At 40.2% G+C, this 13026-nt stretch overlaps 1 protein-coding gene across 2 annotated transcripts in view; it reads right to left on the bottom strand.

Annotated features, from left to right (window-relative positions):
* Positions 1 to 569: 569 nt before the first annotated feature.
* The window catches only part of grk3 (G protein-coupled receptor kinase 3), a 33185-nt gene continuing 20728 nt past the window's right edge, over positions 570 to 13026 (bottom strand). The window contains exons 4-21 of one of the 2 annotated variants that reach the window (XM_072454225.1): positions 12842 to 12943; positions 11961 to 12035; positions 11692 to 11753; positions 11564 to 11615; positions 11033 to 11124; positions 10855 to 10954; positions 10699 to 10777; positions 10272 to 10402; positions 9834 to 9928; positions 9641 to 9748; positions 7997 to 8063; positions 6432 to 6532; positions 5714 to 5780; positions 5381 to 5476; positions 4781 to 4943; positions 4573 to 4709; positions 3777 to 3890; positions 570 to 3705 (exon numbers count right to left, since the gene is read on the bottom strand). In XM_072454225.1, the coding sequence (XP_072310326.1) occupies positions 3544 to 3705; positions 3777 to 3890; positions 4573 to 4709; positions 4781 to 4943; positions 5381 to 5476; positions 5714 to 5780; positions 6432 to 6532; positions 7997 to 8063; positions 9641 to 9748; positions 9834 to 9928; positions 10272 to 10402; positions 10699 to 10777; positions 10855 to 10954; positions 11033 to 11124; positions 11564 to 11615; positions 11692 to 11753; positions 11961 to 12035; positions 12842 to 12943 (1803 nt within the window). In that variant the 3' untranslated portion in view covers positions 570 to 3543. Of the gene's footprint in view, positions 3706 to 3776; positions 3891 to 4436; positions 4473 to 4572; positions 4944 to 5380; positions 5477 to 5713; positions 5781 to 6431; positions 6533 to 7996; positions 8064 to 9640; positions 9749 to 9833; positions 9929 to 10271; positions 10403 to 10698; positions 10778 to 10854; positions 10955 to 11032; positions 11125 to 11563; positions 11616 to 11691; positions 11754 to 11960; positions 12036 to 12841; positions 12944 to 13026 lie in introns of those variants that run through there. The other variant, XR_011928131.1, reaches the window with a different exon arrangement.

Raw genomic sequence — 13026 nt, 5'->3', positions numbered from 1 at the left:
AGCTGTTCAGTTTGAGTGACAGCTGCAGCTGAGGGGGAGGAGCCTGGGATCTGAATGGGAGGTGGGGAAACTCTGGAATTAAAAACATATTTTCACATTTTCAACTTGATTCTGCCCAAGCATTGACATATTTAACCTATTTCATCATATTCAGGCATTTCCTCAGTCCAGAGAGTTAGGACCGTGTGCTTACAGGACAGTTATCTTCTATCTTAACATCAAAGAGGGCGTTTGGGTTACTGTTGTGCTTACATGGGTTGTGGGAAAAGAAATGGCATTGGGTACATTTCTTGTTTGTGAATCATGGTGCTTGGCATTTGAGCAATATCTTTGAAGGACATCATCATAAAAGACTGAGCGAATAAGGGACTTACACCACCACATAGCATACATGACAGCATGTTCTGTGTAGATGTTCAATAGTGGTCACATTCAAAGAAGAATACGTTTTTTTTCCAGCGACAAAGCAACATGTGACAACGAGCAACACGAGAAAAAAAATGTTTATTCATGAACTGTTTGCACAAGCAGTCCAACTTCCTGTTTTGGAAACCATAAGAACAAGTTCATTGAAATAAAATTCATTTAATTGTTGAATAATATCACTTATATTTCAGCATCATCATAACCTGAATGGCAATAACCTAAAGCCAGTAGTACTTGTGTTTAACATTGAAAAGGGGGTTTTGTTGGGTGTAAACTGGAGGATCTACCACCAAAGTCTCCACAATAAATATGAAAGAGTCCGGTATTTGAACAAAAATATTCATCTGTTACTCCAGGTACAATATCTTAAGTGTTTATGTGCAAGGTTTGAGCTGAACTCATAACAAACATATAATCACATCAAACCCCTGGCAACAATTTCTGTTTTCTACATAATGGACTTAAATAAATCTAGAGAAAATGTTCATTTCATATTATACACATATATTTATATATACTTTTAATTTTTCCTATATGCCACACCCTTTGAAGGGTCTTGTTGAGCCGGTATCTGGGCAGATTTGTGTACAAACACAAAAGTTCACGGATCAAACATACAATAAGCACACATCTGCTCACACATACACACAGAGGTGAACTGGGGTGAACGTTTCATGGCAACTTGGTAGAGGTCTGACTTATGCACACGGTTGTGTTCAGTCCTTGAAAAACACAATTGGTCACAGTTTTGCACCCCTGCTCCTGACTGTTGCGCTGAACCAAAACTGAACTGCTGACCCAACAAGTCCACAGAGTCCACAGTGACAGGGGCCAAAGGTCCTGGAGGACGGCTCCAAATTGGTTCCCATCAAGCTTTCAAAGTTATTTGGCACATTTAATAACTAATAAGTAACACAGTGGGCTAGAAGGTGCAACAACTTGAATTTCAAAGAATAAAACCACAAAACCATTTTGGTTTATAAAATTAAAAAGCCACCTTGAAAGGTGACACATTTTTCTAGACAACAAATCTCCCCTGAATAATAAAGAGTAAAAAAATGAAAAAAAGAAAATAAATCACATATGCACTCCAATTAACACTTTCCTATAAAGTCAAACATTAACTGTGGAAATACATGGACATCACAACAGTAGCACTGCAGCAATGCAAACCTGACTAGAGTGATTTAACAGACACGAGTCATTCTCAGTTGTTTTGTCGTCTCAAGCTACTGTCCACTTCTGTATAAACTCTGACAAATCAAATACTTAAAACTCCAATACGTTATAATTGTCATTTGTGAATGTGTGTGCAGTAATTTCATAAAAAAGTTTTAAAATTGTTTATACCTAAAATTATGACATGTTTGCTGATATTAAGTAAATATAAATTGAAGCAAACAGATTTGATTGACTCGTGTGGCCAACTGGAAGGTAATGTGAACCGTTTTATACAAGCACTTGTTCCCCAATTCAACAATTTCATACTATTCAAATTCAAACAACTCAGATATTTACATTAAGAGCCTCAGAACCATTTCTGGAGATTGAGGAGGAACTTGTGATATGGATGTGCCTGTAACAGGGCCGTTTGAACAGTTAATCTAATAACGTGATATTGGGCTTGACTGGGTCTGTCATGAGTCATGGACCCATACAACATTTATAGAGAAGTGTTGCTCTGTAGCTAGTGCTATATCAGAACTAAACAATTCTTTTCAGGGTATTTTCAATTACATTAAGGAAACGAATAAACAAGCTGAGGTCAAGGCTGGATAAAGAGTGCAAATAGAAGAACATTTCAAACCATATCAAAAGTAACTAGAAATGCCCCTAAAATGAATTAAACAGATTCAAGAGTGGATAATCTTTAAATTATCTTCAGGAGGTCCGCTTCATACTCAAACTAAAATCAGAGGTGGATTGTTTCTCTAATGATTGACACAATGACTTTTCAGACACACACTGCACACAGAGAACATTTGGCCCATAAAATAAAGTTCTCACTCAGCCCAGCTAAACAGACACTGTCCAAAAAGGTTATGCACGCTGCGAGTAATCGAAAGCTCCACTGCTTGTTCCCACCCACATGAAGTGACCCAGCCCCTTTTTCAAAAGCCCAATACATGGACAACTCACGACAGGCAGACAGAGAAGTCCTGGATGATGCACACACATTGTAGCAGACTAAAACACTGGAGATGCACAGAGAAAGAGTCACTTATATACACTCAAAGAGTCACTCCCTGTTCTGTCGTTCTGCTTCATTTTTTCACCTCAGTGTAGCCCAAGTTACAATGTTGTCCTTGGATACCAGTCTACAGGGTTCCCATAGTAACCAACTGCTGCTCGTCACCCAATGGAAGGGCAGTCTCTATAGTAACTGACTGTCCGAGGTCCAATCAGAAGAGTCTGAGGTCCTTGCACTTCCTGGCGATGGAATGATCAGGACTGAACCATTAACACCCGGCGTTCTCTCCGTCACTGTGAATCTGTGATGAAAGTCACCACCAGGCTGTTGTGTCCAGGTGTCTCAAGTACATCAATGTTGGCACTTCACGCACTTCACTTGTGGAGGGGAGGAATGGTTACAGACACAATGAACAACATTTTGAGAAGCCATTTTTTCTAAGTTAGGCCTTTCAAAAATACACATATACATAAGAAATACTTTTCAGATTTTCTTCTGAAGGAAAAGGGAATGTCTTTCATCTGATCCACAGTAAAGCTGGTTCAATGTGAGCCTTCTGATTTGAATTGGGTACAAAGTGTGGGGAAATAGTTGTTAAGATAAAGCAATTTTTTTAAAAAATGAAGCCATGGGACATTTTCCTGGACACAGCCATTCACTCAGGCCTCTTACATGCTGAAGACCTCTAAATGTGATTTCCAGCTCTCATACTCCATCACGATGACGGCCAAGTTCCCATGGAGGTACAAACAACAGATGATTGGTCACAAAGCAGGCTGCGTGCCGTAGGTCCGTAAACACACACAGGAGTCGGGCTCCGAGGGATGGACAGGGTTCAGGTCCTAATGTCCTGAGGCTAGTGAGTAAACAGGGAGGAGTGTGCAGTGTGTCAGACTGTGTGCACAAATGGACATGAGCGGGCGGGTTCACAAGCCGTTGCTATTGCGGTGTGTGAGCGGAGGTTTAGACAGCTCAACCACTCCAGCCCTGCCCTTGCCAATGACTTTGGGGGCACGACGCAGCAGCTTCTGGGCCTCTGTAAACGCTTCAGTCAGCTCTTTTTTCCACTGCACAAACTCAGGATCGCTCTACCAATGACAAAAATTACTTTACTTTAAGGTTCATTAACAGAGAAATCACAACAGCTAAATATTTTTACCTCGCACTGCAGCACAAACTGCTTTCCACCTTTGATGCGCAGCAGGATACATTTCTTGTCTTTTATCTGTGTTTCTTCCACGGTCACTATTTGCTCCATCGTCAGCAGGTTTTGCTGGAAAGAAACAGGGCAATGAGTGTAAAACAGAAGCACAGCAGGACAGAGTTTACAATCACGTTACACGACTACGGTTTACTCCTATTTGAATGACACACACTAGCGCACATGTATTTAATCTGAAATCTGCTTTATATGACATGAATAGGGATTGTAGCGCAACAAAACCAGTGAATTTGTTTATTCAAATGCAATCGGAAAAGCCCCTTTCAACTACTACCCTAGTAACAACAAGATGAGAAAGTATCGATCAGTCAATGGTATGAACTCTACATAAAACAGGGTGACAAGGAGCGCATTAGATGTGCATCTATGTTTGGTGTATATGTCCTTATCAAAAAAAAAAAAACATCTAAATGAATGAATACATCAAATGTTTGTTCCCATTGACCTCAAAGAACATTTAACAGTTCTTGTTATAGCTGTTGTGTTTCTACCCGCAGGAGGTAGTCAAAGGAGCCACGCACGCTACAGACTGAAGCAGGGAGTCTATGACGGGCTCTAAAACAGGACATATTATCACCTGGCAAATATAACACTCACCCCTCTGAGCTTTTTTAATTGTGCTAGCCAGGATTCCTTTAATGAGGGCGGACAACAACAGACAGACATGTATTCACTGACAAATTGACAAGCAATACAAGGCGTACATGATAAAAATAAGAACTGGGTAACTTACCCGCGATTCGCCTTCCCCTCTCCATTCCACACGGTTTGGGAAAAGATAGAAGTATCTGCGCTGCCACTGGGTTAGGAAGGGGTTCCCCAACTTAAGCATATATCCATGCATTATGCAGTCTTTTCCTAAGGCATAATCTGTGCATGCACAAGAAAATGTCAGCGATGTAATCTACTGTGCAGAGTTACAGTTTTAACATTTGACTTGCCTTCCTCGTGGCCTAATTGCTTGTTTTTGGCCCGTTTGCGAGCCTCAATCTTGTCTGTGTCAGAGTTCACAGCCTCGTATACGGTTTCTGCCACCTCCTGCTGCCAGCGTTCTGATATCACCAAGGGGAAGTTCTTGTAAAGTTCCTGGTCACTATCCAGCAACTGAAAGAAATATGTAAGAATGACTGGAAAATGTATGTGGGATCATATTGTAAAACAAATATTCCTGATATTGCCTGGTAGTCTTCAACATGAACACACATTTGATCTCATTTGACAGCTTGGGGGTCACTAATAGGCTATAAATTGTTAATGATGGATTGAGTTGTTTGAAATCCATATTGGCATTTTAGCTTGTGTGCTGTAGGGAATTTGATTCATTTTAAAATGGGAAATGCTCTGACTTGATGGATTAACAACAGTAAAAAATGTCTTTTCCCTGTCAATAGTCACACTGCAAATTAGTTAACAATATCTTTTTCTTCTGCGGGGGAATGTTAGGGCATGTGTCATAAATGTTAACGAGGGCTGTTTTGAACACAAATGAGATCAGAACCTCACTATAGATCTCGTGAGCAGTTACTTATGCAGAGTCGTACCTTGATGCCCTTGGTGTCCTCCTCATCGAAAGAGCCAATATCAAAAGCGTCAGCAGCGTTTACTTCTCCCCTGGGAGGGATTAACGGGGGAGAGTACTGCAGGGGAGGCAGCAGGAGAGAGCATAGGAAACCATGAACGCAGAACAGTGACAGCTTTCAGAGTAGTACTTGTAACCATAGCAACTAGTTGACCATTAGGATCAATGGTGCTTATAAATATGGCCATAACATTGACCAGGAATTTATATCAAACAATTGTTTATTTTATTTCAGGATTCATAAATTACCCTGAATCCAATACAATAATTATTTTCTATTGTTGGTGTGTCTTACTTTTTGCAGATACACTTGCTGCCAATCGATGCCTTTGAAAAACTGGTGTTCCTTTACTTCTTGAGCTCTGCGTGGAAAAGGGAGCAGCGATTGTTACTTTCAACAGAAGGTGGTGCTGTTTACCACGAGAAGTGTTTGTACAAAGTTCAATTTGTGTAACCTGGCTCACGCCAGATGGATCTGTGTCTCACTCTCAACTGAGTTCTTCACAATCAATCTGAAAAGTCTCTCGCTGAAAGCCATTATGTCGTCAAAAAAAATACTTGACGCTGATTGGTTGAAATGTCACAACCGCGGAAGCAGCAGAAAAATCTAAACATTTTTTTAATCCAGGGTTCAGAAGAGCACAGTCCTTCTCATCTACAAATGTGCAAAGCGCTGTCGACGTAATTATCTTTGTTTTGGTTCAGTTTTTACCTCCACCCAAACCAAAATGCTGCTCTGTGATTTGTCCAGTCCCGCCTGTGGCCCCTAAATGCTGTGTGATTGGCCCGTTTACTACTGGGGCGGACTGCAAACGAATCAGCAGGAGCCTAATGCATTCTCAAGAGTTTGTGAATTCAGAAAAATTGGGAGAATTCATCGTGCTAGCAAGGTTACAATTCATGGCTTACAGTCAAATGTTTGAATTTGCAAACACATTTATATATATATATTCATACATGTATTACCAGTTTAAATTGTATAAAACATAATTTGGAAAGTAAATTTTCCTTACCCTTGCCCCTGGCAACCCAGCCTCTTGGATACGTCCCTCTGAAGCAAACCCTCCAGCAGGTCTTTGAGCTCTGCAGTGAACGAGTCCGGGAGCTCCACGTTCTGTAAGAGATCAGAGGAAGTTTAATCAGAAACAAGCGAGGAAAAGCATTTGACACTTTTTGTACCCAATTGAACATTTGTTTTCAAATCAATTAATCTCATGCAGACGTGCCATGGATCGCTCCGTCTGATCTGTGACCACATCTTAGATCGAGCAGGTTCAGTCCTGCTATTCCTCATTTTGTCTGTGCCTGTCCTGCTCTGCTCTCAGCCCTGCTCTCCACCGTCTGTTTAATGAAACTAAACTGTTAATCATCTTAAATAAACACAAAGACATATAGAGCAGTATTTTTAGATTTGGAAAGACAGCAGTTAAACTCTAATTTTATGTGACTCCCGACCAAGGGGTCATAACCCAAACCTGGGGTCCCCAAAGTTTGCAGGTTCTTTTTAAAAAGGGAGACAGAACAAACTGATAACATTTTAAATAGCCATATTATATGTTCTATTGATAACTGTCCATTAATATATTTATTAACCATTGGTATTCTTTAAAATATGTTTCATTGGAATAAACAATAGGAATGAAAATGTCATTTGGGTCTAAAGTGTCTCTACTTGTCACTGAGAGAGAAAAAGTTGGATTCTACTGAAATCAGATACAAATGTATAATAACTTGCAGAACATAATACATAAAAAATCTGACATTCACCCAACTTCCTGTTCAAGAAATCTACTTAAACATTTAAGTCTAAGGTCTCCACAGCACAAACTTTAAAACAGACTGTCTGGATGGAATGCAGTTCTGGATTAAGGTCTTGTTTATTTTACGGATAATAAATGGTTCAATGGTGATGAACAATGCCTACAACTTCCTTCAGGGGGAGTACAAATATAAAGCTAGATGTCATTTTGTAGATTTCAAAGTCTAAACGTATCTTATTTACACAAAAACATGCAACTGACTTTGTGCAGTTAGTTAACATCCTCAGGTGCCTCATCTATAACTCATAAAGTAAGGCGGTATTGGAGTTTCCTCGTCATGCCTTTTGCTTCCTGTTGTTTTCCCTGCTCGGTTACACCTTTCATAAGGTCTCCAGAGTTTGGCAATTAAGATGGCCCCTGAGCATAGACCAGGGTGGGCCGCCACCACACAGCAAATCCACTCTAATTCCAAAAAGTAACACAGCAGCGTATTAGACCATTTCAAAATGTTAACAGAATCTTTTATGAGCAAACGTTGGGTGGCCCAGCTTTAAGAAGATATTGAGAAACCAGCTCTCCAAATACTATATGAGAAGCCATTTGCTCACCATACACATAATGTGGTACGCATATAAACAGTTGTGTGCATTTTGTATTACTGTAAGGTAAACAGGACCAAACCCATGTGAGCAGGGTTGAGTAAAGGCTAGTAATCTTACAGTGTTGACACAGTGACTTCTTATAATGTACAGCATGTGTCCTCCATTGTGTGCCTTTTGTCACTGGACACACCTGTCTTTAAGGAAGACGAGTCTTACCATAGTGAGTGTCATACGGTCGATCTCATGTTTGTCTTTGGTCTTGTGCTGCCTGAACGGACTGTGTCTGAAAAAGAGAAGGAGGGAAGTATTATTGTCACATCTCTACAGGGACCTAACGGGATCATGTGAGGTCCAGAACTTTAATCTGGGAAGTGCAGGCAATGCCCAACAAAAAATAAGGTATTAAACTTCATCCATCCATCCATTTTCTACCGCTTGTTCCCTTTCGGGGTCGCGGGTGACTGGAGCCTATCCCAGTGACTTCGGGCCTTAGGCGGGGTACACCCTGGACAGTGGCCAACTTGTCGCAGGGCCAACACAGAGACATAGACATTACAGACAGTTCACGCTCACATGTGTTGAAAGGGGATTTTGATGTAGCATAAAAGCTTTTGTATAAGAAAGAATGTCTAAACAACAGACAAAAGTCATTTTAAAAGTAGGACATGGTTACTGCAGCTACGCAAAAACTCAAGTGTTACTAGGAGAGACATGCAGTCTCCAAACAGCTGTGTTACTGCGTAATTGTTAATTAAAACCTCAAAAAAACAAACAAAATTAATTTCTCAAAAGGTTTGACAAGCATATTAAAACGTTAACCCGGTAACCCTGGAATTAATACACCTGTGGCTTTAATTTTGGGTTTTTAAAGTCGGGTTTACACCCAATGTAAAAAAATATTCTAAGTCATAAATCAATGCCATCAGAGCCCAGTGGGAGCAGGAGAGGACATCACCGCGGTCTAGAGCGGTTATTGGTCATTTGACAAGTAAGTCTGTGTTATTGCAAGAACTCACGTGAACCTGCGCAGCACTGGTCAGACACGCACCGCAGGCAGCCCACAAGGAAACTGCTCAAAATGTGTACTGAAGCTGTCCTGTTTCAAGTGTAACTGAGCCATCACTTCATTTTTATTTTACAAGTCTGTCCATGTCATTTGCACTGCTATTGTTATACTGTTATTCCGGTTATAGAAAATATTTAGTATTTTCATTTAGTCAGGGTTGATTTTATTTCTAATACCGAACATTATTTTATGCATTTCTTTTATTTTTATCATACTTAGTCTTTATAATTATTAGTTCTTGTTTTATGTTGTATCAAAGCACATTCCTAGCTGGTTCTTTTGTTCACTGACAATACCAATAAAGCCTTTACTGTCCAGGGTCTGTAGTGTAATGTAAACTGCAAAAAATACTTTTTGTTTAAATGAAAAGAATCCCTTTGAGCCAACATTTAAGGAAAGGCCCATTCTGTATTCCTCTTTTAAGTGTTGAACAGACAGCGCCCAACATCAATGGAAAGACACGTCACGCTCTCCTCTCTTTTCACCTTCCTCTCAAACACGCCCTACGTCTCTCCATGCTCGCTGACCTACTGGGCTCAGACCTCTGGCATTTACACACTCCGGATCAAACAAATACACACACAGACGGCTGCACACTAAACAAGATCAAACACACCCAATAGGCAAAGAAAGAAAAGGACCACAGAGAAAGGGCTAGAACGGACTCAAAGAGGTTTTCTGAGAGTGGCAGAAGAGGTTTAGAACCAGACAGGAAGTCAGGACACAGTGGGAGTGGTGGAGAGAGGGAGGGAGATGCATGTCAGCACTGAGGGTCAAAGAGGGAGGCTGCTTACCCTCGGAGCAGTTTGAAGAGCATGCAGCCTAAAGAGAACCAGTCAGCACTGCTGTCGTACGCCGTTCCCTTCTGCAGGACCTCTGGAGCCATGTAACCATGAGTGCCTCTGCAAACGAGGAGGCAAAACTTATGTCAAACACCACCACCAGTTTTTACTCTCGTCAGTAATGAATATTTATCATTCTACTCACACGCTGGCATGAGGCTTTTTCTTGGAGAAATCACAAGCCAGTCCGAGGTCGGAGATGCGAACATGTCCATGTTCGTCCAACAGGATATTGGCAGGCTGCACAAAGAGAAAAAGCAGGATACTGAGGTTAAAGCTGATACAGAATGTGAGATAACACCCTCAGTACAGGGAAGACTGTTGAAGAGTGCATTAAGTCACAACTTAATCTACAATTTCCGTTGGCTTGGAAAAATGTGTCATTGTCTTCTGGCCTGGTAATGCTGTACAGCCAAACCACATCCCTCACTCACTTTCACTCAACGTTCAAAGTACTATCTGCATTAAGATGGATTGATCCCTTACTTCCAGAAAAATATGTCTATTATCAAAGCAACCAGTCAATTAGAGGCACGTTCTAAAGAAAATTCTGGATTATCAGTCAAAGAAATAGTTTCTTTACCTTCAGGTCTCTGTAGACAACAAAACGATTGTGCATATGTTCCAGTCCCAAGATGATTTCAGCTGCATAAAAACGCATCTCCTTCTCACTGAACACTCCATGTTGGGAAAGGTGGTAGTGCAGGTCACCTCCTGAACATACAAAGAACAACGTAGTAAGTGCCCGACGTCAAAAACCCACACTCCAATAGTATCAACAAAAAGAGAAAGAATAAAAAGATAAAATAAATGAAACAGTGTATGGTAGTAATCTAATCTACTCTATATCTATATAGTTCTCTCTGTATATCTCACTATCTCACACAGAACAAAAACAATCCAATTTATAGTAGTTATTAATATTTGCAGTCAGTTCTGGTGAGTCAGCTACTGTATATTATATTATATTATATAATATACTGTGTATTTTTGGAGGTTTAAAACTTTACCATTCATAAGGTCCAAGATGAAGCATAGCTTGTCAGGGGTGTGGAAAGCGTAGGTCATACATACAATGAATGGGCAATCCTGCAATAATACATGAATTAAACCATTTTAGAAGAAGCGCAACCTTTGTCAAAATAATGATACTTTTGACCGCCTACCCCTGTGCTAACAAGTGACAGCATAATTCTTTCATTGAGGGCAAGAGTCTCCCCTTGCTTCATCTTAATTCTCTTCTTGTCCAAACATTTCATGGCATACCTGATTAAGAGAAAATACAAAATGACTGGATTAGCAAACATTTCTTCAAATAAATCTGTGTTGAAAATATGAACTCACATCTTTCCTGTATCTGCCTTCCTGCAGCCATACACCTCTCCAAAACCTCCTCGGCCAATTATCCGATGAACACTGAAGTCATTCATGGTCAGCTGGAGAAATACAAAGCATATGAACGAGACTGAATCCTCAAACTCTTGCATGTCAGTACAACTGCATTCTCAGGCAGTGGGGGCGCTTTTACCAACTTCATGTCTGGTGTAGAAGTGACAGTGGATATAAGCACCAGTTAACTTATTTTCCTCTTCTATTTTGCAGGTTCATTATTAGGTCATTAATGTAAACGTATAACACAGGGTTTCTATAGTCCATTTCTGCTTGATAAATAATTAAAAACCCTGTTAAACGCTCACTGATAATAATAACTTTAGCTAAAGGTGAATCTTATGACAGTGTGGGCACCGCGGATTTAAGACAATGTACACGATGACACATCATGGATTGTTTTGGGGTAAACCTTAAGTGGATCATGAAAGAGGAAGCAATGTTGCACTTCTTGTTTACCTAAGGAGTGCCAAAGCCACTACTCACATGAATATTGAGCTCCACATTCTTCCACTGGCAAAAACGAGTGAATTTGTCACTAAAGGGAAAAAATATTTGATTATATAATGAGTCAATGTTTAACAGCCATAAGCCAATATCTGCCACCGCCTCACCTTTCAATAAACTTTTGAAAGATCTTCCCTCTCAAGCTGTCACAGATCTCAACGATGTATGGCTGCAGACAAACATTAATTATCAATGTATTATTGCCTTTTGCATTTCATCAGAGACTACTTAGTTTTTTTTTTATATAAATGTGGGAATTTACAGGGCTTCTGAAGAGAAAAAAATTCAACCAATTTCTGTATAATATTTGCATACATAGTACAGCTAAATTTAAGAAATGCTATTGAACAAAAAGGCAAACAAAAGCAGTTTTTACCTGAAAAAGAGTTGGGGGAACTTGCTTCTTGGCCAAATTACTCTGTACGTGATCCACAGCTTTCTTGGAAAAAGGCTGAGTCAGAGAGAAAATTAATATTGGTTATTTAAAAATAGTAAGTTTAATAATAGATCAAACCAGAGTTTTAGATGGAGCAGGGTGCAGCCATTAGGAAGGACACCACATAATGAAAATAGGTGCTCCCCAGCAAAACCAGCCATTTGTTATTGTTGCTCATATTTAAGTACACAAAAAGATTATTTGCATCAGGGAGCGCCATCAGTCTTGTACTCTCTTTTAATGACTCTGAGAAGAAATTATGATAAACAAAGCCCTTTCCGTACACACAAGCTTTGTTAAAGGTTACTTTAATAGTTCACGGCATAATATTTCTGGAGGAGGGTCCGTCACCTGCTTTTTCAAGAATGTGTTGTTGGAATGTTCCACAAAAATTTGTTAAGTTAATCTTATTTTAATAGCCAAAAATACTTGAGTTACTTGGTTGTCTCATGGAGTTGACACCGTTTGATGCCATTCTGCTGAACATTCCAGACAAAACCACATCTTCATGAAGAGAAGGTTTCTTCATGAAGAGTTACATTTTAATGAATTACGGATAAGCAGTACAAATGGATGGATGAACATGAATAACCAGTACTCCATTTGTACTCCATTTGCCTCATGTTTGTGTCTGATGCAGGCTGATGGGAGCTCAATAATACTTTACTGTCTCAACATGGACTACATTTTTTCAAAATGGCTTTTTGAGCGCACACGCAAACATCTAAACAGAACATGTGCACCAGTCCTGTCTTGTGTCCTTAAGCAGTGCCAGTAAGCCACGCAGGCTCTGCTCTGACCCAGGCGGAGTGTGTGCTCACATGTGAACAGGACAGTAGCTCCTTCATGATGTATCCGTCGTAAATCTGTCGGCTTCGGCTTAACCTCTCTTCCTCCGAGTCCAGCTTCTCGTACTCCTTAATCTGAAACAAGAGTCACCTGGTCGTCCAACGAGCCACAAAACAACTACTGAAATACCTTCCTGGGCTAAATCTGAATTAGGGAT

This window comes from Eucyclogobius newberryi, unplaced genomic scaffold (assembly GCF_026437365.1).
Source record: "Eucyclogobius newberryi isolate DKJ021-1_F unplaced genomic scaffold, fEucNew1.0.hap1 SCAF_2, whole genome shotgun sequence".
Taxonomy (NCBI): Eukaryota; Metazoa; Chordata; class Actinopteri; order Gobiiformes; family Gobiidae; genus Eucyclogobius; species Eucyclogobius newberryi.
Note: the sequence above shows the minus strand (reverse complement) of the source record. Positions and strands in the feature narration are given on the sequence as shown.